Source organism: Apodemus sylvaticus, chromosome 21 (genome assembly GCF_947179515.1).
Source record: "Apodemus sylvaticus chromosome 21, mApoSyl1.1, whole genome shotgun sequence".
NCBI lineage: Eukaryota > Metazoa > Chordata > Mammalia > Rodentia > Muridae > Apodemus > Apodemus sylvaticus.
Genome location: NC_067492.1, coordinates 3,329,399 through 3,356,794, shown reverse-complemented (window position 1 = coordinate 3,356,794; position 27,396 = coordinate 3,329,399). Strand labels below are relative to the sequence as shown.

At 46.2% G+C, this 27,396-nt stretch overlaps 1 protein-coding gene across 1 annotated transcript in view; it reads left to right on the top strand.

The window, feature by feature from the left end:
- The window catches only part of Kcnk1 (potassium two pore domain channel subfamily K member 1), a 37,877-nt gene extending 11,119 nt beyond the window's left edge, over positions 1-26,758 (top strand). Inside the window, exons 2-3 of the mRNA XM_052167105.1 lie at positions 21,098-21,493; positions 25,532-26,758. Of these exons, the coding sequence (XP_052023065.1) occupies positions 21,098-21,493; positions 25,532-25,791 (656 nt within the window). The 3' untranslated portion in view covers positions 25,792-26,758. The remainder of the gene's footprint in view (positions 1-21,097; positions 21,494-25,531) is intronic.
- Positions 26,759-27,396: the final 638 nt, after the last annotated feature.

The following is a 27,396-nucleotide window of genomic DNA, read 5'->3' as shown; positions in this document are numbered from 1 at the left end:
GAGAGAGGGACTTTAGAAGGAGAGTGTGGCTTTCTGGGGTAAGTTGCTACCATGCTGGACAGCTTCTCAATGGTTTTAAATGTTTCATCCTCTGTGCCAATGAAGAATACTTAGTGTTTGCTTCTGTTTCTAATTTAACGTGCATAAAGCGACACAAGAGGTTGAAAAAATAGAGCTTTGTATTTTATTGATTCCACAGAGTATACTTAATATTTGATAGCTCATATAAAATGTGTGTCATAAAATGTCACATATACACAGCTGACAGAATTCAAGCAAATACATACATCCAGTACAATTTTTAGTGGATAACATGAAGGACACCATAGCGCTGACCTAGGCAGCCTGCTTTTAGGAACCAAATAAAGCAAACGTGAAGTCTTTATTTTTTCAGGAAAGCTGAGAGTTTTAGAAGGTATCATGGTCATATAAACAAGTAGTCACAGTCTTGTGATTTTTTTTTCAGTGGACAGGAAAACATCACCAACTTTCAGAAAACAACACTCTGTGTGTGTGTGTGAGAGAGAGAGAGGGAGAGGGAGAGGGAGAGGGAGAGAGGGAGAGAGAGTATATTACTATGTAGACCCAGATGGTGTAGACTCAGACTATAGAGCAGCAGGCTGACCTTGAGCCCACAGAGATCCACCTGAGCCTACACAGTGAGACTCTCCTGGAGAATTTCCAACCTATTGGTAAATGGCAGCTTCTACTACACGGCTGTAGCTTCCACCGCACGGCTATGGCTTTCAGGGCCACTGTTCAGACTTTCCTCAGTAACAGTTCCTATAAGACCTCTCCCCATGTCGGGCAGGCAGTGCTGGGGTATACAATCCAGGCCCTTAACTATGCCAGGCAAGCCTCTGATTAAGCTGCACGCTACCTTGATATGGCTGCGTTTCTAATGTGGTACATTAGAAAAATTCTGCCGTATAAATGGAAATTAATTAGTAGCAGAGAAAATTAGAGGATCCACACACATTATTCCTAAACTTTTGGAGGTTTAAAAAAAAAAAGATTTAATTGTGATTATCTGTGGGTGCCTGCAGATGCTGTTATGTCTCCCTTCTTTCTGTCTGTCTGTCTCATTTGGGTGTCTCCACTCTCTCTCTCCCCTTTACCTCCTCTCTTTTGTTTTCTTTCCTTTCTCCTCCTCTTTCCTCCCCCCATCTCTCTCTCTCCCTCTGTCTCTGTTTCTCTGTCTCTCCTTGTCTCTCTCTGTCTCCTGTCTTTCTGTCTCTCTTTATGTCTTTGTCTCTCCTTGTCTCTCTCCCTCTCTCCCTCTGTTTCTCTGTCTCTCTCCTTCTCTCTCTGTCTCTGTCTCTCCTTGTCTCTCTGTCTCTTTCTCTCCCTTTCTCTCCTCTCTCTCTTCCCCTCCATCCCCCCTTCCTACCCCTGTCCTCTTCTCTTGCAGGACTGGGGCCTGAACCCAGGACCTCACTTCACACATTCTAGACAAGCACTCTACCTCTGAGCCCCATCCCGCCCCCTCCAGGGGCCTTTGCATGGGCCGCTTCACAGTTTGAAGGAATTTTTTTCTCCTCAAACCATTGCCTTCTATCCCTTAGGGTATGAATTCTCTTTCCCCACCCTGTATTCCCAGTTCAGCCTTGGTTTGGAATAGGAACAGGGGAAGTGAAATGTCTAAACCAAAATTAAAAGGTTCCAGCATTCCTGTAACCAAAATTCTTCAAGTGCTTGAGTACTGGTTACCAAGGTACTCAATTATTTAAAGAACATGGTTAGGTGGATTAAGTTAATTAAAGACACAGGAGAAGCTGTTCTCAAGCTGCCTGCCTATGTGTCACTGCTGTGGCTCCTAGAGACTCTGAGCTGAGAGAAGGGCCCCTCCACCCCCACCCTCCACCCTCCACCCTCCACCCAGGCCCTGGCAAGTACCACAGAGGCAGCCTGTGGCCTGCACAGCTCCACCAGATGGGCCTCCGGGTGCGCATGAGATGGCAGGGTCCCCTGCAGAAGGTGAGGGTGTGCTGTGTGGATGAGCCATCTGTCACCCTCACTGGTCTAGCTCACCTCCTGCTGTGTTAAAGCAATTGAAGCTTAGCAGTCAAAACCACGAAGACAAAGAGAGACTGAAAATGAAAAACCAGAAAGAGCTGGCCAGAACGGAAGATGACGAGAGCCCACCCTCTTTCTTCTGGCAGTAGAGGGAGCTGAGGGAGGACAGCCTGAGGCTGCCTCCTCTTGTCCCACTGTTTCCTGGGACTGTCTCCTGCCACACACAGGCAGTCGGCTCCTCTCGGTGATGATGGGGTCTGTCCCAGTCCCTTCTGAGTGTCACTGGCAGAGACCATGGGAAGGACACAGTGAAATTACATCATCAATCAAGAGTCAGTCTAGTCAATAAAGGTCCAGCACGATTTCACAAAGAGTGAGACTAATTTTAGTTAGCTAAAACTAACGGCTAATTTTAGTTTATTATTGTTACTTATTTAGCCTAATGTAACCTTTTGAGACATGGTTTCAGGTGTCCTAGGTTGGCCTTGATCTTGCAGCCCAGAATAACCTTGAACTCCCGATCCTTCCTCTTCTGCCTCTTGAGTGAGGGGATCGCAGGCATGAGCCACCACACTCAGTATATGTTGTGCTGGGGACAGAACCTAGGGATTCCTGCACGCCAGGCGAGCACTCTGCCGACTAAGCTCCATCCCTAGCCCTTCATGCCTCATTTTAAGGTAATGCTTTGTTCAGATGTGATGACAAAGTCGGAAAGATCAAATGCAGGGCTAGTAGGTATGAAGGCATCCAGCTGGGGACTGCGGTAAGGTAAGAGCTGGGCTCTCCTCAGTGTCCTCTTCAGTCGTGTATTCTCCTTATCTCACTGCTCCACTGGGCCACGGAGACCTATTTTCTGAGTTGGGTATTTCCTACTGAGGTCACAGTACAGAGACAATCATGTAAGCTCAGAGAGCCCCTACCCCCACCCCGCACTCTCTGCAGAGGGGAAGAGATGCAGAGGCAGGGTGAATAAGGCCCCTGGCAACATATGTGGGACTCTGCAGGACTTGCTGTGGGTAGCTGCGACCTGAGCAGCTGTCTTGGGGGAGGGAATGGTATTTGACTCGCTGATGCGGGTGAGCTTGGACTGGCGATGCGGAAGAAAGGCTGTTCTGTCCGTACGTCTGCGCAGTGCGCATGTCCAGAGGCAGACTTGAGGCTGTCCAAAGAGAGTGAAGTGCAGCCTTCCGGAGTCCAGAGTCCAGAATCACCTGCACCAACGGCAACAGCAGCCAGCCGCAGCGAGGAACGTAAAGAAGGGCTGGGCCTTGACTCTTGGGCAGTGGGAGTCAACTGCTGTTATCTGATGGGTGGCCTGGCTTACACGCTATCGAGGACAGGGAAAGCTAATCAGGCAAAGCTGCCTTCTGTCACACTAAACTAAGGGCCTTGCTCTGAGGAGACTGAAGAGACGGAAGAGACACTGCTCACAGACCTTGCATGTGAGAGGTGGGATCGAGGAGCCAGACTATGTGTAGAGCTTCCCTAGGAGAGTCCTGAGAAACATAAACAGAGCATCACACTGTCAGTGGATTTTTGTAGGCTCACAGTCTTGGCCCTAGCAGCTCCCCAGTGAGCCAGGCTTGGCCACCTGACCTCAGTGGGCCGATTACAAAGACCAAGAGCAATGACAGCACACAGGGACATTTAGGACTAGTGACCTCCAAGTCCCTTTTCAGGGCCCTGACAGGAGGTTTAGACTTAGAGGACAAGGCCGTACCATGAAGTAGATCTGTCACTGACTGACTCTAGTCTGTTCATCTAGGTATCTGACAGGTGGTCAGAACCATGAGATATCCCTTCTTGGGTGACAGGCTCTCCATCTAGCTGGCCCCATGCTGCAGCCTTTTCCTCTTGAGATTCCTGGCAATCTCCAGTTTCTTGGAGTCCATTGTTTCAATAATCTGATAGGCAAAGGGAGGGCACAGTGTCTCTTTAGAGTATCTTCATTCCTGCCAGGATGGTTATAAAAGTTGTTCTCTGTCCCTGTGAGTTCAAGGCCAGCCTGGTTTCTATAGTGAGGTCCAGGACAGCCAGGGCTATGTAGAGAGACTGTGTCACACAAACCACACCCTGCAAAAGTTGTTCTCTATCAGCATACAATACAACATTCATCATACAATACAACACACATACACACACATACACACCACACACATACACACCATACAAACATACACATACACTACATACCACACACATACACACCACACACACCATACACACACACATATATACACACACTACACACACATACCACACACATATACCACACCACACCATACACAGACAGACACAGACCCTCCCCCCCCCCACACACACACATACACACTGGCCTCAGGAAACCACAGATATCTGGTTTGCTCCTGGGCCACCCCCACTGAGATCATTGCTGACAGAACAAAGGACTGAATGCAGCTTCCCTGTTTGCCGACCACAGGTGTACACCTCCTTTGGGACTGTGAAAGATTCAAGGTTATAGAGTAGAGGAGCACTTGTTCTGAGTGCTCTCGCCTCCATCCCCAAGGCTGGTCAAGGCATATTTTGGGTGTTCAGTGCAGGTCTTGGTGGAAAGTTGGACTCACTTTCCCAGATTCTCATGGATCCCGCTCTGGGGTGATGGGCAAGCTCTCAAGGGTGGACAACTATTGTATGCTCCAGGATGAGTGACAGACGGCATGCCCACACAGCCGGTGTGGGTCCAAGTGGCTAGTCATCCAATTGCCACGCTCCTAATTGTCCCAGTAAAGCTCTGACAGCACAGTGAGACCACAACAAAGCCAAGAACTGTTGCATTCTGTTGCTGCCTGCAGCTACTGCGAACTGGGTTCCTGGAACGGAATCTGAGGGATGGATGGGGAAGCTGCGAAAAGAACAAGGGCCAGGATGATAGTTTACCTATGGGGGCCAAAGTTTAATGGAGGTCTGACAATTTAACAGTTTGGGTGAGCCCCTCCTCCCAGACTCCAGGTGAGTTCTGGAGGGGAAGTGGTCTGGCTGTTCACTGGGCATTGGCTCCTCTGCTCAGGCTGCTGGGCAGGTCACCTGCTTAATTCAGGAATTCGTAGACCTGGAAGAACAAAGAACGGCACCTTCAATCTGAGCACTCCACCCTAGGATAGAAATTCCTGCTGTAACCTACTTCCCTATTATGCCCTAATGTCTGATTCCTACCCTTGTCCTTGTCCTTGGCCAAGGTCAAGTTCCTACCACGTGGCATGACACCCCAGTATGGCTCTGTACAAGGGAAAATTCAGCTCTTAGGTGAACTCTGATGTTCCTGCCCCCTAAAGACATGGCAGGCACTCTGTGTGTGTCCGGGCTGTGTATATACTTGTTCTTGCTGGGTGGGGAGTTATATCATCAGGATACTCTGTGTGTGTGTGTGTGTGTGTGTTTGTGAATGTATGTGTTATGTCTATATGTATGTGGCGTGTGTGTGTGTGTGTGTGTGTGTGTGTGTGCGCGCGCACGCAGGCACATATATTTACACATGCTAGTGGAGGCCAGAGGTCAATGTTGGCTGTCTTCCTCAATCACTCCACTCCGTGTTTTTTGAGGAAGGATCTCTCACTGACCTGGGTACAACACTTTATCCAGACAAGCTTCAGGGGTTCTACTGTCTCTCCCTCTCCTGTGCTGGAAGCAGAGACCTATATACCACTCCTGTTTGTTACTGTAGCTTTTCATGGGTGCTGGGGATTGAACTCAGGTTCCCATTCTTAGGTGACAGGTACTTTACTGATGGAGCCACCCTGAAACTGGGTATTCTAAATACAGTTCTTTATATTATGTAGCTGTTCAAGGTAATTCCCTAGGGTTCTAGACTCAGAAAAGTGACTGGCTTTTCTCTAATGTCTGGTTAGTCTCACTAGACATTCTCAGGATACGGGATGTCACAGGTTCAAGTCCTGTCCCAGTTTCACAGAAGTGGCATGGAATCCATGCAGACCTTATGCCAAGTCCCCATTACTGACCTTCACATTAATGATCTGCCAGCATCTTTGAAAGATGTGATTTTTTTTAAATACCATACACAGGATCTCACCTCTGAAGTTTCTTTTTCCTTCTCGTTACTTTCTTTGAAAGGTGTGAACTCAAGTTAGTGATCCAATATGTACAACAGACACAGACTTCCACAGTTCATGACCAAGCAGGTCCACAGAAGGGTTTGAATTGAAAAGTGAGAGCCACCAGACTTGCTTGGGGTTTGGGGGTTGGGAGCCACCAACTTTTTGAGACAAGGTTTGGCCATGTATCCTAAGCTGGCTTTGAACTGGTAAACATTCTCCTGCCTCAGCTTCCTGAGTGCTAATATTACAAGTGTGATTTGCCACCTGGCTAACACTTTTGACTCTCTAGAGACCTGTCATGTAACCTTAAAATATCCCTGTTAATGTCAAGGTCAGACATTCTAACCCCAAAGTGTGGGACACTGAGATGTATTTGGACAGATGACCTCTAAGCAGTTAAAGGACCATAGCAACCTGATACTGAGCATGTGCTGTCAACCAGGGGTGAGCCCTGGAACTGCAGGAACACTCACTGTTCAATCAGAGGCTGCAGAACGTTACACCCCTGGTCTGCTATGACGTCATTCTTACAGGCATTCCAGCACAGCATTTTTGAAAAGAAGATGGCCATAGGTTGCCTCTTTCCTGAGAAACATGCTCCATCTGTAGCCTGTCTCTCTTATACTGTGTCATAAGCGTTAACTCTGACAGAGGCTGTCATTAGCAGATGTCATAAGCACGTGGTCCTAAAAAAGACAGGATGTGGCTCACAGGGGAGCTACTCACTGGGCACCTCATATTTTCTTAGTTCATATGGTGAGAACCAAGGCTCCAAGGGTGAGGGCTTGGCTGGGTCCCACCCATGATGCTTCTCCTGAGTGACAGGTACTAAGGCCAGCCAGCAGTGAAGACTCAAGGGTAGAAGGAATTGATCACAGCCTGTGCTCTGTATCAAAGCTGTAATGCAGAAGGCAAGCCCATCCTTTTTCTGGCTGAGGTTCTCGTAGAAGCGTGACTGTGGAGAGCTGTGGGCTTCCTGTCTGGAGCGGGAGAACTGGGGGCTCTAGAACCTGCTGAGCTCATCCTTCTACCTCCTTTGCTGGTCTCAAAAGGTGACTAGGAGAGGCCAGGAGAGTGCTCATGCACAAAGTGCCTACTGTGCAGGCACAAGGACGTGAGTTAGAATCCCCAGCAGCCACATGAAGGTTGGGTGTGGTGGCATGGTGTGTAATTTCAGATGGGGGAGCAGGAGACAGGCGGATCCTTGGGGCTTGCTGACAAGCTAGTGTAGTCAATGTGTGAGCTCCCATTTCAATAAGAGGCCCTCTCTCAAAAGGTCAGGTGGAGGGGACTCACGATCACCTGTATTTCAAGTCCCAGGCAATCTGATTCTCTCTTCTGTACCTCCCCAAGCACCAGGCCACCACAAAGTGGACCCCAGTCCTCTGGAAAAGCGACCAGGGTTCTTAAGGGTGGAGCCATCTTGCCATTCACATGACCTATCTCTTCACCATCATTTACCTAAGGACATTAGCCCGGAAAATGTCTCTATCCTTAAAAGGGCTTTGGAATCTGTCTTCCTTGGTCTCCAGTCTGCTCATAGCTCTCTGTCTCCATTGCTCCTTGGCCTTTGCAGAGGCTCAGCTCCTTTGTCGTTCTCTGTGTTGTTGGCTTTATGTAGGACAATAGCACTGAGTCCTGAAAACCCTGGGTTTGGGGAAGGTGGCGGTCAGGCAATAGAAATTCCTTCTGTGAACCTTAGAAACCTAGTCCTGGGCCAACAAGATGGCTCAGCATGGGTAAAGGCGCTAGTCCTCTAAACCTAACACCTAAGCTCTCTTCCGAGAACCCACAGCAAGGCAGAAGAAGACAACTGACTCTACAGAGTTATTCTCTAGCTTCTCCATGTGCACCTTGACATACAAGATCACTCACATACATCATGTGGGTGTACACACACACACACACACACACACACACAGAGAGAGAGAGAGAGAGAGAGAGAGAGAGAGAGAGAGATGCATGCACACACACTCCTCTTTGATAATTCCTAGGGAAGAGTGTAGGGGTTCAAGGGTATGTGGCCACATGCAAATATTCATGCATATGAAGTACATATAGGTGCTGGAGCAGTTGCTCAGTAGTTAAGACGGCTAGACCTGAAATCGTGAGGTTATTTGGGTTTGCTGGCTTTTGCTCTAGTACAGAAGGAGCTCCAGGTTCAGGAAGAGACCCCTGCTTCAGAGGCCTATATGGAAAATGGTGAAAGAGGAAGTTGATGTCCTCCCTGGTCTTTGCACTCAAGTTCAGGCCTGTGCACCTGCACACCAAGGTGTGCATATATACCACATGCACATAAGTAAATGTAAAGTACATATTACACACACATCATACACATATAAATCATATACCTATACATCATACACCTATACATCATACACCTATACATCATACACATCATATATATATACATCATATACATACATATACACATATACAAATACAACCTTGTTTCATTCCTGTCTGAAGAGGCACCATTAAATCCATTTAATACAGGAGTAGGATTTTTTAAATATTTGTTTGTGTTTGTGTGTCTCTCTCTGTGTATATATTTTTAGAAGAACACTCTGTCAGAGTATGTATCATGGAGCTTGTCCCGGGGTGTCTCCACGTAGGCAAGTACAAACTAGCATTCTGTGTTTGAGAAATGTCGGCACCTCATACAAATGTCTGAGGGATTCAAGAAATCTCAACGAATCTAGGAATGTTGGCCATATTCCTTAAGTGGCCAGTTTCCTAAAACATGGTTTGTAGCCTAGTGTCAAGGAGAATGTTCTCTGCTTAAAAAATATAAATAAAAATAAAATCATAGTTCTAATTTGTCTAAAATCCCTACTAATCACTTGTAAAATGTTACATTAATTCAAAGTTTAGAGATAGCCTGAGGAGGAGCCATTTTTAATCATTTCTAGCATGGAATGTTCTGTTTGTAAGCAGGTTCTTGTTGGGGTGGAGTGAGCCTATGTGTAAAAAGGGGATAGAAAAATCTGAGGGCTCGGGCTGGAGGGATGGCTCAGTGGTCAAGAGCACTGACTGCTCTTCTAGAGGTCCTGAGTTCAAATCCCAGCAAGCACATGGTGGCTCACAACCATCTGTAATGAGATCTGATGCCCTCTTCTGGGGTGTCTGAAGACAACTACAGTGTAGTTAGTTAGATACAATAAATAAATCTTTAAAAGAAAAAATCTGAGGACTCAGGAAGGGAACTCTGTTCTGTGTCAGAGGAAGAGGTTCCCTCCAGTGCAAGGAGAGGGGACAGCAGGTCACTGTTGTCCCTGCTTTGGGCCTGTGCACCACAGCAGCATTTCTGGACAGAGCAGGCTGCTCACCCCATGGAATGGAAGCAAGGGGGCGTTCCCTCTCTGCCCGCTCCTTTGCCTCTGTAACGTTCAGCAGATCGTCATGTTGCAGGCTTGTTCGGGTCTGTGTGCAGGAAACAGTGGCCCACTTGTTCATTTATTATTAGCTGGGGCTGAGAAGCTATAAATACAGGTGATTGGCAGAGCAGCCAAGATAAGACGGGGACAGGAAACAGAGTGCAGTATCTACCTTCCCAGGGCTGTGCAGTGACAGGTGGCTTTCGCTACAGGACTTCCGTGTTCTCTGGCGTCTATGTGGACAGACAGATGGCCCGCCCTTTGTGATTTCAGTCTGTGATAGGAAAGCCGAGGCCATGCCACACAAATGTCTTCTGTGAGGCGTTAGAAGGCAGCCGAACTCAAACGCGCCCACCCTGATGGGCTGCGGGCTCCAAGTCAGCAAGGCTTGATGGGAGCAGTGCTTTGAGTCTAGAACATTCCGAGGGCACAGACGAGCCTTTGTATCCATCAGGGTTAAAACGCATCTGTGGAGTTTTGGCTACATTTTTTTTTTTTTTTGGACAATCATTTTTAAAAATTGCATTTATTTATTTATTTAATTTATGAGGGGCCACATACATATGGAGATCAAAACACAACTTTTGGGGTTGGTTTTCTCCTTCCACAGTGTGGGCCCTGGGAATTGAACAGTGGAAAAACCCAACCAGTGACCCAGTGACCCACTATTCTCTTTTAAGGGCACCTTTCCCCATGACCTAGAAATGGCTTCCTAGGCTCCACCTCTTCAGCACCCCACCACATCCCCACAGTGCCACTCTAGGGAAACAAGCCTTCAACATAAGGATCTGCAGGAACATTCTAGATACAGACTCTGAAATGGAAGGGGACCAGGCAGAGAGGGCAACCCCCCTTTCTTCCTGAGTGTGGGGTGAGCAGCCTGCTCTGCCCAGTGATGCTACTATGACGCACAGAGCCAAAGCAGCAGGGAGAACTGGCCACTGGATCACTTCTTCCCAAACTGTGAGCTGCAGGAACCTTTCTGCCTTCTAAGTTGCTTCTGTCACTGTTCGCTGCAGTGGCCAACAGATGATCACCAGAATGATAGCATGAAGTAGAACCTGGGCTTTTGGGGTCTCTGCACCCAGGAGGTATGACACAGCAGAGCCTCTGGCCTCAGAGGTGCCCTCCAGGGAGCCATCTGCCAAGGGCCATGTTTTATGCATCCTCTGGACTACATCATGAAAAGCTGGGTCAACCTGAATGGATGCCTGGTTGAGTTTGCCAGTTTGCCAATGTCTCCTCCCACTGTGCCAGGTAGTTTTTGTCAACTTGGCACAAGCTAGAGGAAATGGACATCAGCCAAAGATTTGCCTCCACAGGACTGGCCTGTTGGAAAGTCTGTAGGGTGTTTTCTTGATGAATGATTGCTCTGAGAGGACCCAGCCCCAGGTACTATAAGGCTGAAGGAGCCCTGGAGAGTAGGCAGTAAGCCTTTTCCTCCATGGCTTACTTCTAATGAGTTCCTGCTTCAGGTTCCTGCCTTGGTTCCCACAGGTGATAGACTGTGGCCCGTAAGCCAGAGCAACCCACGCCTCCCCAAGCACAGAGTGTACAGTTTGTCCAGAAGGAACAATTGTCAAAGGGCCAGTGAGATGGTTCAGCAGGTAAAGGCACTTGCTGCCAAGTCTGGTGGACTGAACTTATCCTCAAGGCCCATATGATAGACGAAGAAGACTGACTCCCGAAAGTTGTTCCTTGACCTACACACACACACACACACACACACACACTCAATATACATACATGCAAACACAAACATACCATATAATATAGTCACAAACACACATACACATACACACATATACATGTTCACATACCCACTCACATACACACACATACACATGCTTAGACACACATATACATGTTCATACACACACTCACATACATACATATGCTCACACACATATACATGCTTACACACACATACACACACACACTCAATACACATACATGCAAACACAAACACACCATATATATAGTCACAAACACACATGCACATACACACATATACATGTTCACATACCCACTCACATACACATGCTTACACACACATATACATGTTCATACACATACTCACATACATACATATGCTCACACACATATACATGCTTATACACACATTCACATATACACACATACATACATACACACACCTTACACAAACACACATACAGAGCAACACAACAAAGAAACAAATAAATATGACTTTTAAAAGAACAACTATCAAAGAAATGATTTTGTTCCAATACTCAAAAGTTGCATGATGACCTTGGTTAGTACACAAGGCTTGTTTATGCCCTTGAGCTCAACTCGGATGGAATGGACAGTGTTCAAATACTGCAGTTCTCTGGTGATTGGCCCAGCCTTAAACATGAGATTCTCGTGGTAGCTAAGGTTGGTAAGAATATACATCGTGTTTCCTTTCCAGGAGCTGCTTCAGGATCTGTTATTCTAGATCCTGCCAAGTTGACAATATGAAGCACCGCCATAAATGAAACTCAGTTTGGTTCGTATTAGCATAAAATACTGATTGGTACCATGAGGGCTTCTGGGTATTGGGAGGCACTCTAAAACAAGCAAGCATGCATCCTGGACATGGAACATGTATTTTAAATGACAAGAATAATGCCGATCAGCATAAGCTAGCGAAATTTTTTCACATAAAATAAGCGCTTGAAGGAAGGAGGAATAAGGCAGTGGAGGTGATTCAGGGATCACACTGAGGGTGGCATAGGAATTTTACATAAGGCTCTCTGTGGCATAGGGATTTTATGTAAGGTGCTCCGTGGCATAGGGATTATACATAAGGCTCTCCATGGCATAAGGATTTTATGTAAGGTTCTCTGTGGCATAGGAATTTTACATAAGGCTCTCCATGGCATAGGGATTTTATGTAACGTTCTCCATGGAATAGGGATTTTATATAAGGTACTTCATGGCATAGGGATTTTACGTGAAGCTCTCCATGGCATAGGGATTTTATGTAACGCTCTCCATGGAATAGGGGTTTTATGTAAGGTGCTCCATGGCATAGGGATTTTACGTGAAGCTCTCCATGGCATAGGGATTTTATGTAAGGTTCTCTGTGGCATACGGGTTTTACATAAGGTTCTCCACGTTCATTTTGGCCAAGCCTTAAAGTTGGTGAGCAACAAGCAAGGCCCACTCCAGATAGTGGTGATGTCATATACAAAGGTCCTGCAACAAGATGGCTGGCATGGAGTCATCTTCTTCTGGTTGCACTGGGGCAAGTGGGATATCTTGGAAATCCCACCCGAGTCACCAAAACAAGAGACAGAAAACATACTTTTCCTCAAGTGGCATAGGTTTGTGGCTGAGACACAGCCCCATAGTGATAGGTGGGTTAATAGGGGGAAAGTTCATCAGTTTACTAAGCATGCAGGTGTATCACCTGGGAGAAAGGATTTCCACAATGAACAGCACATTTTAGGGAGATGATGGGACACAGGTGACATTGCCCCAGGTATCCAGGGTGAGAAACTAGGGGAGTTTCACGGGAACTATTTCACGGGAAGAACTGCAGGTCCCACTGGTCCTGAGTCTCTGAGTCAGGTAAGAAGCCTTGAGACTTACTTCCAGCCCTTAGGAAGAAAGGCGGGAGGAAGTCAAACAGACATTGGTTTCTGCGAACTTCTATTTTGTTTTTAGGCAAATGGGAGGCATAAAGCCTTTGTATTTGTACATCTTCACTAAATCTTTGTAGTTTGGAATATATATATATATATATATATATATATATATATATATATACACACATATATATACCAAATGTATAATAATAATAATAATGTATGTATAATATATATATATACACACATACACATATATCATACACACACACATATGCACACACATATCACACACACACACACACACTTATCTTTTGTTTTAGGTCTCTGGTAGAGAACATCGTGGGGTAAGGAGCAAGTGGAGGGCAAAACTGCTGTGCTATACTAAATGGCCAACAAGCCCCAGGGATCCACCTGTCAGCCTCTGGGAATTACAATGCTGGGTACTGTGCCCATGTTTTTACATGGGTGCCTGGGATGGAATTTGGGTCCTAATGTTTCCATGGCCAACACCTCCGTGGCTGAGAATTCTCCCCAGCCCTAGAGCACGTTCACACCGTTGGAAAGGGAAGGAATGGGAAGCTCAGTTGGCTCTCGGTGAGAAGGGTGGGAGAACGCTTGGAGATGGCAGGGCGAGCAGTACAGCGGTTGATAGAGGAGAGTCATCAGTTAATGTAGGGGAACAGTCCTGAAAGTGTATACCCTAAATAGGAAAACAGGCTGCAGATCCCTCAAGGTCAGCTGCAATGGAATTAAGCCAGAGTTTCCACACAGTCCTTTCTGTTGACTTCACCTGTAGCTGATTAAATGCCTTCTTTTTTTCTTCTTCTTCTTCTTCTTCTCACCCGACAGCCTCTGCAATTAATTTTAAAACAGTTCAGAATTTTTCTTGATCAATCGCTGTCAGGATCACTGTGGAGGTTGTTATCTTAAAGATGTGGTGGGAATGTCCGTGTGCAGACAGTAAGGTGGAGCAGGGCGGTGGCCTTTTGTGGTCTACTAGGAGCTGTGTGGGGACAGCTCACAGTGCTGGGGACAGCTCACGGTGGCACCGTTTCTTCCAGCAGCAGTCAAACAGTTGCATATTGTTTCAGGTGCACACGTGAGTTCAGTACAGACATCACAGGGATCATCCACTTTAGCCTCAGGATTCCTGCATTACAGAAGTCTGCAGGGAACGCCTTGGATGGCGAGGCAGAACTATATGGTAATCTAGAAACTTCTGCCTCAGAGAGGTGTAAAGTTTCCATTCACCTCAGTGGACATCTTGCCTTCCTCATGAAGCCACTAGAGATGTTGACAAAGAACTGTTGTGAGTCTCAGGGATGGATGGGGGCAGATTCGGTTGGCTCCAGAGAGTGCCTCAGGACCCTCATCCCTTTGCACATTATGAGGGTTGAGGAGCACTTCATCTTCTATTCTAGAGCTGTGGTTTGTGGACAAGTGGGAGCTTTCTTGACTACTGGTGGCTTTTCTGTGGCTAGGGACACATAGCAAACACAGTATCAAGAAAACAGTGTCTGGGCTGGAGAGCACTGGCTGATCTCCCAGAGGACTCAGTTTCATTTCCAGCACCCACATTGGGTGGCTCACAACCATCTGTAACTTCGCCTCCAATGGGATCTGACACACTCTTTGGGCATCTGTTCACAGTGCACACATGTGCACATACAGACACACATTCACACACACAAATAAAATTGCACCTCCTTGTCACTCAGCGTTTTGAGTTACCTTTGCAGTCTGTCTTCTTAGCACACTGTGCCTAGCAGTTCCTAGGAGAAGAAAGATTAAATCCCGAGTTGTTTGAGCAGCCTCTGTGCCTGGGGGAATGCCTGCAGCAGGGATTGCGCACCCTGTTATGAAAGTGCATATCTAGGAATCCTCTACAGTATAGTCATTTTGAAACCTCGGGGTAGCAATGGCTTCAGGCTAGTTATGTTAAACCCGGAGGGGACCTTGGGGAAGTGGCAGGTAGAGGATGTAAGACTTTACTCAGTAGATCAGCAGGCCTAATTTATGCTCTTGTGCTCACAGAGAGCTTTGTCTGTTGTTCCCATTGGCTGCATCAATTCACCCCCAGTGTAGTCCTGTTACTAACATTGTCAAGGTAGAGACTGAGGGATGGCTCAGTGTCTAAGAGGGCTTGCAGTGCAAGCATGAAGGCCTGGGTTCAGATCCCTGGAACTCACATAAAAGTCTAGGTGTGTACCTGCAACCCCAGTACTGTTTGGGGCAGACTGGAGGATGCACAGGTCACTTGTTGAACATTATGAACATTATGTTTGGTCTGTCTGGGAGGGTGTTTCTGAAGAAGGCCAGCACAGGGTTAGGATAAGGAGATCTACCCACCAGTGTGTCTGGTTATGTCTCATATGTTGAGGGCCAACACTGAACAAAAGACGGATTCTCTCTGCCTCCTTGTGCTTGGGCTTCTGCTCTTTGATATCAGAGGCTTTGCCTCTCAGGCCTGTGCTCTGCTCTCTGGTGGCTGGAAGCCTGGAGGCTGCAGAGAAGGATGTGTTCCTTCTAACCCCGTATAGGGACACACAGTTCTAAGAAAAAGCAAACAGAGTCCAAGGTTGCAAACTCAGGAAGCCACTGGTTTGTGTTTCTGTTAGGGCGGATTTTAGTTCCTGGAGTTCCTCCCTGGACCTCCTTCCCAGGTGAGTGCACACCAAGCTAACCATACAGAAGATACATTGTTCCATATCTTGCTAGTTAATGAAAAGAAGCAAAGGTAATTACTACACCAGCTGAACTGCAGGCTCTCAGAAGCATCCGGGATAGGTGGGAAAGCTGTTTGCTTACGTGTGCCGTGTGAGAGTTCGCAAAAGTTCTCTGAGATACTATGAATGTGATTTAAATGCCAGCATGGCCTTAGGGTTTAGGTGTGAAAAGTCTTCCATGGTCTCATGTGTTTGCATGACTAGTTCTCAGATGGCAATGTTATACTGGGTGGATCTAACCCACCTGAAGAAATTGAGTCACCAGATGGGAAAGTCCAGCCCTGCTTCCTGTCCTAGGTCCCCTGCTTTCTGTCTTAGGTCCCCTGCTTCCTCCCCTAGACTCCCTGCTTCCTACCCTAGGTTTTCTGCTTTCATCTGTTTTCTGCCCCAGGGTCTCTGCTTTCTGTTCTAGACTCTGCTTCCAACCCTGGTGCCCCGCTTCTTGCTCCAGGCTCCCCGTTTTCTGTCCCAGGTTCCTAGCTTCCTGATTTCCAAATATGTGACACGTCCATCACCACCAGCACACACAAGACCTGGTCCTATCTGCCACCACACCATCCCCACCTTGGTAGACTGTGCTCTGTCACACTAGGAGCCCACATTTGCTCATAGATTGCTTCGTTCAGATATTCCATCACAGTAATGACAAAGCAGCCAATTACAGCCCAGGATTAGAGATTAGCCAGAGCGGGTACTGGAGCTGTTGTAGTTACAGGATCCTAAAGGGAAGATTGATCCCATAGAAGGGCGATGTTCATATGGCCACCTGTGGTGTCTACCCGTCTGAGACTCACAGGTGCAAAGCTGTGACCAAACATAGCAGCTGAGAAGCCAGAGACTGGAACTTAAGAATCAAGTGTAGATCTGTCTTCCTAGGAATCTAACTCTTTTGCTGTTTTTGGAGGCAATCTGTGCCTCAGTTCCATTTTCTGTTGTGATTTAAAAAAATAAACAACGGGCAGTGGGGTGCGCACACCTTTAATCCCAGCACTTAGGAGGCAGAGGCAGGTGGATTTCTAAGTTCAAGGCCAGCCTGGTCTACAGAGTGAGTTCCAGGACAGCTGGGGCTATACAGAGAAACCCTGTCTCAAAAAACCAAATAATAATAATAGTAATAGTAATAATAATAATAAACAAACAAAAAACAAAAGAAAATTAAAGGATAAAGCGTTTGGAGGCCCACGATTCCATGACAGTTTGTGACTGGGGCAGGAACCTGAAGCCCCTGGTCACACTACGTCCAGTCAAGAGCAGAAGCAATGAACACTCGCTGTGTGTGCTCAATTTGATGTCTCAGGAGCTCCAGCCTAGGGAATGGTGCCTCCCACTTTTCAGCTGGGTCCTCTCTCATCAAACGATCAAGACCACACCTTACAAACAGAACAACCTGACCTAGACAATCTTTAACTAAGACTCACCTCCCACGTGACTCTAGACGGTGTCAAGTTAGTAATTAAAATTGACCCTCACATTTTCCACTACACAAACTGATTTATATAAACATCAAGGGGGTAAAAAGAAATGGCCCTGGGTCAGGATCCCATGTGCATAATTTTTAGCCTCTTAGCAGGATTCTATTACAAGCATAAAAATGACTTTTTGCAGCCAGACCCTGTTACTGTGGTCATCTTGTTTGCAGCCTGAAAAAAGCATCATAGTCAATCAGATTTAGTCAACGTGTAATACAAAGAGACAGGGTGAAAATTATGTTATGTCCTCAAGCTGTGTTCGTGTGTGTGTGTGTGTGTGTGTGTGTGTGTGAGAGAGAGAGAGAGAGAGAGAGAGAGAGAGAGAGAGAGAGAGAGAGAGAACCACAAACATGCAGTGTCTGTGGATACTGGAAGAGGGCATTGGATATACTGGACCTGATGTCTGTCACGGGCAGTCATGAGCCACCATGTGGGTGGTAGGAACAAAACTCAGGTCCCCTGCAAAGAGCAGCAAGTACTCAACCCTCGGCCCATCTCTCCAGCCCCATTTAACCTTTTCAAAACAGTGAATTCATAAAAACGCCCCTAAAGGGGAATAACTCACAAATATGCACGTTTTTATCTCCTACCTCAGATCACTTTCTTTCAACTACAAACTCCCTGCTAATGTCACCTCCATCCCTTGAAATCTCTGCTTAACTGTCCTGGCCTGTGGATGCTCTTGCTGCCTCGCACCCTGAGCCACAAGCTCGCAACTCCACTCCTGAATCTCAGCTTTACTGTGGCTAAGCAAAAGCTATGTCTGGAGTCTATTTCTAGTTATCTCTGGAACCTGTCCCCTAGTGAAAGCTCTAGTTTCTGGAGACCCAGGCGCCTGTGTGCTGAGCTGCTTGACTGGCAACTGGTCTCGTTCTTTTCCATCAAAAGAGACATCCAACTTTTCCCCTTTCCATATGCTGCCTGAATGTGGCCCGCTATTGGCATCTTTCCTGCTTGGTGGAAGCCCCAAGATCTCCAAATGTCAAGTTCAAAATTAGCCTTAGCATCCCAGGAGCTTTTGGCTGCATGGGGACCAGATGGGTTCAGGAACTGGTGCTCAGAGTGATGGTTCTTAACCACTTAGGGACATGTGTCACTTTTGAGAACTCCATAAAAGCATGCATATGTGGGTGGATGTGAACATTTGCATGTGGCTTCAAAAGATGGTCTATGGTTCACTCATGAGCTGTGTACCTTCTGGAGCAGGCAATCAGGACAATCAAGTGATCTCTCTCTCTCTCTCTCTCTCTCTCTCTCTCTCTCTCTCTCTCTGCACGTGTGTGTGTGTGTGTGTGTGTGTCTGTGTCTGTGTCTGTGTCTGTGTGTCCACACGCACGCGCTCACAGGGTGCAGAGGTCAGAGGAGGACATGGAGTATCTTGGTCTATCACTCTTGGTTTTATTCCCATGAGACCAGATCTCTCGATGAACATGGAGTTAATAAGCTGGCTGCCCGGAAGCCTCGGTCCTCTTGTTCCCGGACCCCTTACTGAAAAGGGGTTTTAGGTGCATGTAAGGTCATTCTTGGCTTTTTACATAGGCACTAGGGATGTGAACTCAGCTCCTCAGGGACTGAGGACAATTATGTCATCTTGAGCCCCAAGAGAGATTTTTTTGTTTTGTTTTGTTTTGTTTTTTTAAATATCAGATACTTGAGAATGAAACATAATTTGAATCTACAACTGAGCCATCCACTGTGGAATTATTCTTTTTAAGGAAGAAATATTCCCAAGACTACATTTTGAAACCTTTTTCAATTACACTAATGTGTCATTTTTTTCAAAACCTTATTTTATTTTTTTTAAATGCACTTAGCTAGCTCTCTCTTGAATGGACTTGTTCACACACATTTGCGATTTCCAAAAGAAGCCCTCATAGGATTTCAGACATGGTCCAGAGAGCCTCCCGCCGGGCCAAGTCCTCTCTTGCTGGCATTTGCTCCCCCATAGGCTTTCTGATAATGATTTGGAGTAAAGAAAAACAGACACATGTTATAAGCAACAATCACTAGTCTTAAAGTAATAATCACTAGTCCTAAATAACAGTTACTAGTCCTAAAGTAACTAACAATCACTAGACCTAAACAGTCACTAGTCCTAAATAACAGTCACTAGTCCTAAATAACAGTCACTAGTACTAAAGTAACTAATAATCACTAGTCCTAAAGTAACAATCTCTAATCCTAAAGTAACAATCATTAGTCTTAAAGTAACAATCGCTAGTACTAAAGTAACAATTGATCAACCAGTCAATCACTAGTTCTAAAGTAACAATTACTAGTCCTAAAGTAGATGCTGTGGTTTAATGGTGGGGCAGATTGCCAGGTTTTCTGTGTCTGGAAATGGCAAGAAGGAAATGTGTGGAGTTCTGGATGTGTTCTGAAGCTAGAGAATGGGCTAAGAGAATTCCCCAGGCCTTGACTCACTGGGATTTTGCTTTCTGTGCCTTTACTTTACTCCACCTCACCCCACCCCTCACTCTTATCAGCCTGCTTCCCCCGACACACACACCTTTATTTGTCAGTCAGTCCTACTGGGACATTTTGTGAGTCATCTGGTTTGAATGGGAGTGTAGTTTATCTTAGAGGTTGAAAGGGATCCTGTGAGGAGCAGGGATCAGGAATCAACCCTGATGAGTTGGGTGTCCTGGTGTGAGTTTTCCTGGGCGGTCTGAGGTGGTGTGGCTGCTGTCCTTTAGCACTCAGCTCTTCCTGCTCAACCCTGTAGTGTGACTTATGCGTGAGAGGAGCTGGTCGGACATCATGAAGGAGGGAGGAGCACTTCAAATGCCATTTTGGGGGTGTCCCATGACGTGATGTCCTAACTGTTTGTATCTTGAATAAGGAAGTAGACATGAGATAGAATAGCAGCCATGGAACTGTAGATTCATTTAAAAGTAGGGATGGGGGCCGAAGAGATGGCGCAGAGCATTGAGTGCTGGAGTTCGATCCTCAGTGCTTATCTCTGGTGGCTCTCATCTCTGCAGGGACCTGTACTCATGTACGCATAGGCTCACACAGGCTTGTATGAGGTGAAAATAAAACCATAAAATAGCCTCCACAGAATGGGAGCAGGCTGTATGTGGTTCAAGAGCCCTGGCTTAAGGTTCAGGGCTCCTTCCTACTGAAGGCCAGAGAGGAATTATTTGAAAGGGTGGGTCTTTCTTTGATTTCCTGTTTGCTGGAGCACACTTGGCCTATCCTTGGGGTGATCGGGAACAGTCTGAATGAAGCCTTTCTTGTTTGCTGGGTCCTTCCCTTTAACTTTCTTAGATTTGCATATCTTACCTCACAAATGACTGTTACCTGTGCTGGGTTTTACAGACCACCAGAGGCCAGAGCCTTTGATATAACTGTCACCCATGCAGGGTTTTACAGACCACCAGAGGCCAGAGCCTTTGAAATGACTGTCACCTATGCAGGGTTTTACAGACCACCAGAGGCCAGAGCCTTTGAAATGACTGTCACCCATGCTGGGTTTTCCAGAGGCCAGAGCCTCTGAAATGACTGTCACCGTGCTAGGTTTTACAGACCACCAGAGGCCAGAGCTTCTGAAGACTCACACTTAACATTTCACATTCTCTCTGGGCAGTGGTGGTACATGCTTTTAATCCCAGCACTTGGGAGGCAGAGGCAGGCAGATTTCTGAGTTCGAGGTCAGCCTGGTCTACAGAGTGAATTCCAGGACAGCCAGGGCTATTCAGAGAGACCCTGTCTCAAAAAAAGAAAAACAAACAAACAAAAACCCATTTCACCTTCTCTCTTCTTTACCGCCCACATGCATGCTGTTTCCTAACTTGCTTTCTGCTTCCGGTTCACTCATAGAACTTTTCCTCCTTGCAGGCTATGGCCACACGGTGCCCTTGTCAGATGGGGGCAAGGCCTTCTGCATCATCTACTCCGTCATTGGTATCCCGTTCACCCTCCTCTTCCTGACAGCCGTGGTCCAGCGTGTCACCGTGCATGTCACCCGCAGACCTGTCCTCTACTTTCACATACGCTGGGGCTTCTCCAAGCAGGTGGTGGCCATCGTCCATGCCGTTCTGCTGGGATTCGTCACCGTGTCCTGCTTCTTCTTCATCCCAGCTGCCGTGTTCTCTGTGCTGGAGGATGACTGGAACTTCCTCGAATCCTTTTACTTCTGTTTCATCTCCCTGAGCACCATTGGCCTGGGGGACTATGTTCCTGGGGAAGGCTACAACCAGAAGTTCCGAGAGCTGTACAAGATTGGGATCACGTGTGAGTACCCGTGGCGGCCTCTCTTCTGTCCCCCATGTTCCACTTTGTCTGGGGACTGACAGTTGTGCCTCAATGCTTTCTTGCTTATTTGGAGTATTTTCTTTTGTCTCTGACTTTCCACAGCTGTCTCCCTACACCACTGCCTCCACAATTCTTTTTGCTTAGTTCTGTTTCCAATGCTCTGTGGCTCCTGTGTGTTTTCATGTGGTGTGCCCATGTGTCTCCGCTTATTGGGGGACAACCTCCCTGGTCCTTCCTCTGATGCCTGCTCTGGGATCTCTCTTTGGCTTAGTATTTCATCAAGCTGCCTAGACTGGCTGACCAGTGAGTTTCAGAGTGAGTCCCACCTGTCCCCACCGGCTATCTCACCATCTCTGGAATCATAACACAGGCCAGGACAACAGCTTCCCCAAGGGGTTAGAGACTCCAACTCAGGGCCTCACACTTGTGAGGCTCTTTATTGCCCACCATCTCCCTCCCTGATCAATGTCTCTAACAATGTCACAGACGTGGTAGCCAACTTTTACTAAAGCAACTTAGTTTACACTGTTAAATATTTCACACACAAGAAAATAAGACCCACTGCACCCCAGCCCTGATCACCAACATCATGTTCTTTAATTTTCTAGGAGATTTCTCAAACTGGTTGTTGACCTCATTATTACGTCATTCTGTTTTGAAGTTACCCAGCATCAATTGTTTGTAGGATCTAGTGTGGAAAATGAGATAGACAATGATTTTTAGATTAAAGTGCCTTTAGCATCCATGTAAAAAGCCAGGTGTGGCAACATGCTGGGATGGAACAGATTCAGGAAGATCCCAGGGGCGCTGTTGGGTCAGGCTAGCTGAAAATGCAAGCTCCAGGTTCAGTGAGAAGCTCTATCTCAAAAATAAACTGGAGAGCCACAGAAGACATAGTGTCCACCTCTGGCATCTGCACACACATTCACCAACAAACACGCGTCCATTGACACAGGCACATACACCCACAACACACAAGCTGGAAAAAAATATGTCACTCATCCATTTGGAAAAAAAGGCATGTTTTCTGTGTGCGCCCTTCTGTGTGTTCAGGACATGTAGCAAGCAGTTGCAACACAGTTTTCATTTCTGCTTTCTCACGATTCTTTTTATCTATGGCCTGGCTCAGTCATGCCTTCTAGGAAGTCATGGATTCTTGAGCAGCTGCTTTTGATGGCTTCTGGCTCCAGTTCAAGCCCAGTAAATATTTGCCAGAGGCCTGCAACGAGGGTTTCATACTCTTTATATTTTAGAGTCTGTGTATGACTCTGGGACCACCCCACTGGCCCACCGGCCTTGGCTGTTGACTAAGTTGCTTCTAATTCAGTAGCATGGCAAACTACCTCAGTGTGGAGATCTTTTTGCGTGTATACTTCTTATATTTGGGATCTTTCTAAGAAACAAGAGCACAGGCCTCAAATGAATATACTCACTTTTTTATGACTCACAGATCACACCTGAGGTCCCCAAATGGAACACACATCCACACAATCACTAGTATCTGAGTTCCCACCCTCCTTGGGTGATATTGACAAAATAAATTGTGTGTGGCTTTGATGACAAAATGGACATCATCTTAACTTTTTAAAAGTTAGCAGGGCAATTGTTTAACTTACATTTTGCTTTGTAATTTCTTCATGAACTAGAGAAGAAGAATGTACCTGTGGTTGTGTCTTCTGATTACGCTTTTCTCTGTATGAATTAGCCTCTTCTTTCTCCTGGCACATGAGTTCTCTCAGCTGCCCACAGAATACTAAATTCTCCCCTAACCTGCATCCCTTGTTACAGTGTGGACTGTGTTTTTCAGACTGTGTTTTCCAACCAGGAGAGATTTTATGCTTGGAGTATTCAGACTTGATCATCTAAGGCATGAATGTAGGTGGCACAAAATCCCACAGCTTGCCTGAAAGCCCATGGGCTCTTCTGACAAGAGTTCCAGAGTCCGGTTAAATAATAACTACTAAGGGAGTAGATTTGTCTAGTGACCTACCAGTGCTTCTGCCAAACACATGAAAGTCTCCATGGCACCAGCTTACTGCCAAAGCCAACAATCAAAGCTGGAGATGCCTAAACTGTGCCTGGCATATCCAGCCCCCCCCCCAAGCCCCAACAATACAAACTTTTAACTTTCCTTCTCTGAATTTTCTGGAAATCTTTCTTTTACGATTTACTCCTGGGACATGACTGTTCAGATGTTCAGATTTCCTGACTTTTTTTTTTTTTTAATGTTGAAACTGACTTAAAATCACTGTTTGTCTATCACACATTCTAAGAAATAGTGGCTATTCTTCAGGAATGAGAAAACTATACTTATCTAGTGAATGGTCAATGTGCCCAAAGACTGACATTGACGTCATAGGAGGCGTAGGAAGCAGAGACTGTGACCGTACTTTTGAGTGCTTGGAAAGGTGCTCATGGAGCAGGAAAAACATTTTGTGACTCTCTGATTCTAGAGCTCATGAGGAAAGGGTCTCATTGGGTGACGATCACAAGCCACGTGACCTAAGGAAAACCACATTAGCAACAACTGACTGCTTTATTCCTCTAAGAGTGAAACCCGGGGAGAGTGGGATGCCGGCTTCGGGCTGAGGCATTCGTGGTCTTGAGCAGAGGGCAGCAAATTAAAAATGGCTGATGTTGAGGAAGGCAAGAAGATTCTTGTTCAGAAGTGTGCCCGGGGCAGAAAGTTCAGCCAAGCAGAGAATGGACCAGGTCTCCAGGTCCATTTTGAGCAGAAGACAGGTCAGGCCTCTGGATTGTGTTCCACAGGCGCTAGCAAGAGCAAAGGCATAACCTGGGGAGACACTATGCTGAGTATTTAGAGAACCCCAAAGAAGTACAACCCTGGAACAGAAATAATCTTCACTGGGATTAAGAGAAAGGGAGAAAGAAAGAAGGGAGACCTAACGGCTTATCCCGATGAACAAAAACACCTCCCTTTATTTATCACAAAACACAGCCTCATGGCTTTTAATGTCCACCATAATCCAATCCATCCATCAGAATTCAGATCATGGATGGTACCAATGTTTCCGTTGGATGGTCTGGATTTAGTTACAAGTGACTTGTAGTAGAGTGGGTATCATCCTTTTGAAAATAACCAATTCCACTTGTATAAATTCTTCACTCTTCCATTAGTGACATTCAACTTTCTACAAAGATGGTGTCACTGCAAAAGCATAAAAACAGTTTTATATTTAGATTAATGTAACCGGGCACATGAGTGTTAAACACACGAGGAAAGTCCCTCACCACCTCAGAACCAAGCAGAAGACAAAACTGTGTTTCAATCTGTGTCCGCTGGCCTATACAGGCAGTGGCTAAACATTAGGGAATAGCTGTCTGTTCTCAATGATGCCGATTTAAGATTTAATTAGAAATCCCTGTGTCGAAGCTGTCTTTTAGTACTGAATGGCATTATGATGTAGTTTATGCATGATATCAAATAAGAGTGTTTAACACATAAAGGACAACCGAAACCAGGCCTGGGTAGATGGCTTAGCAGGTGGGTGTGAGCACAGCAGGCAGGCATGAGGACCTGAGAGAGAATTTCCAGCACTCACAGAAGAAGCAGGCTGCACACTTGCAGCCCTAGCTGGCTGAGGTGAATGCAGGACGATCCTGGGGCTTGGTGGCCACCTGCCTGATGCCAGGTTCAGCGAGAGATATTGTCTCAAGGAAATAAAGTGGAGAGTGACAGACAGGACATCCAGTATCCTTTGGCCTCTGCACTCACGTGCATGGGTGCACCCTTCCACTTGTGTGAAGCTCACTCACAACACGTCTGAAGCCTGTGATTGTGAGTAATCCAAGTTCATTGGCACTTAGGTCATCTCATTCTCTTTCTCTGCATTCCTCTGTGAGCTATGTGGACTTCAAACCTTCCTAGACATCACCTGGAGTGGACCTACCTGCTGGAGAACCCCTGTGTGTGGCGGGGGATGGAGAGAAGTTGTTCGGTCTTGATTTTATGGTAACTAGGTCAGACTAAGATGCTGCCTATTTTCTGCCTCACAGGTTACCTGCTCCTTGGACTCATCGCCATGTTGGTCGTCCTGGAGACCTTCTGTGAACTCCATGAGCTGAAGAAATTCAGGAAAATGTTCTATGTGAAGAAAGACAAGGATGAAGACCAAGTTCATATCATGGAGCATGACCAGCTGTCCTTCTCCTCCATCACTGAGCAGGTGGCCGGCCTGAAGGAGGAGCAGAAGCAAAATGAGCCTTTCGTGGCCTCCCAGTCACCACCCTATGAGGATGGCTCTGCAAACCACTGAGTGTGGGCCGCCAGACCCCGGACATGAGGCAGAGCCTTGACTGTGTCCATTTTTACATGAAAGTCAAAGATAAGATGATGTTATTTTAAGAAATATCTACTGTTAACAATATTTTAAAAAACATGGAACTTTGGATTCTTGGGGTGGGTTTTAATCCCTTGGCAGATGAGGTTTGCACCTGTAGCTCATAGGATACGTGATCACCTGGTGCCACACACTGGGGACGAATACTTGAAACAGTGTACTGCAGTGGGTGGAGGAAGATTTTATATGTAACTGGGGACTCTGGGTTTGCATTCCAATCATTTTGCCGACAGCTAAGCAGCAGCATTTATATTTATAAACAAAACAAAAAAGTCTATAGAGGTGTATTTTATAAATAGGTTTAAGTGTCCCGGCTTGCATGTGCCTATCCTAAATGATTATTTTTGTAGAGTCTAAATTAACTCTATTTATAATGAATAGGCCACCATCCACTGTGTACATAGAACATATAAATATGTTTATATTCTGTACATATGTGTAGCCTAACAGATATCCCTGTACTTCTTAAGCCAAGATAAGAGATATTTTTTTCTTTTTGATTTCTCTTTATACTAAAGAACCCAGAATTGCCACAACAAGCTAGGAAGCATAACAAACTCAAGAGCAAATCAGTGTGATATTCTCTTCCTACACACCTCTACCCTCTTGTGTAGGACCAGACAACTAGTGAGGAAGAGAGTTGGTGAGAAAGAAGGTGAATCTTTTTGGTCTGGAAGGCATGACGCCATTTCTACCCACTTCACAGGTCTAGAGGGCATACCACCATTTCTACCCACCTCACGGGTCTAGAGGGCATACCACCATTTCTACCCACCTCACATTAAAGCACAATGGTAGTGCCCCGCTCCGCTGAACAGATTATGTCAGGTTAATCTGAGAATTCTACATTTAGAATCTGAAATCAATAAAATCATGGCAGATAGCAATCTCGTGGTTTATTACGTCTGATGTTTCCCTCTGTGTACATTGTCTATGTGTGCCCCACTTTAGAGATACTATACAGTAACAGTACATTGGTGTATCTGGGATGTCAGGATAGATACTACACAGTAACAAGTCATTGGCGTATCTGGGATATCAGAACATTTGATGAGACCAGGTAAAGTCCAAGAGCCAGCAGAGGGGACACCTGTAGCTCTGTCACCCAAACTACATTTTTAGTGTGGGGCTTAGGAAAGCCCCTTTGTGTCCTCAGGGTCTAGATGCCTTGTGGGTGGAAGAATTATTTAACACAATTTCCGTCACATTATATGCCTGACCTTTTACAGGAGAGATACGCTGGAATGGTTTTTGAGGGTGTGGGTTTATTAGAAGAGTTATTTATGACACACACAGACAACAGCAAAATGGGGGTTCTGAAGAAAGTTCAGACCCCAACTAGAGACAGATAGTGTGGCTATACCCCTGAAGAAAGGAAATCAAGGGTCTATTGGAGTAAGTGGGCCCCTGTCTTATAGTTTTTCTGGGAACTGGAGAGGGCCCACAACACAAGCCTGTAGCCAGGCTGCCTGATTCTCAGGCAGGAGTGGGTAGCGAGCAGATTGTTCATCCACTAACAAT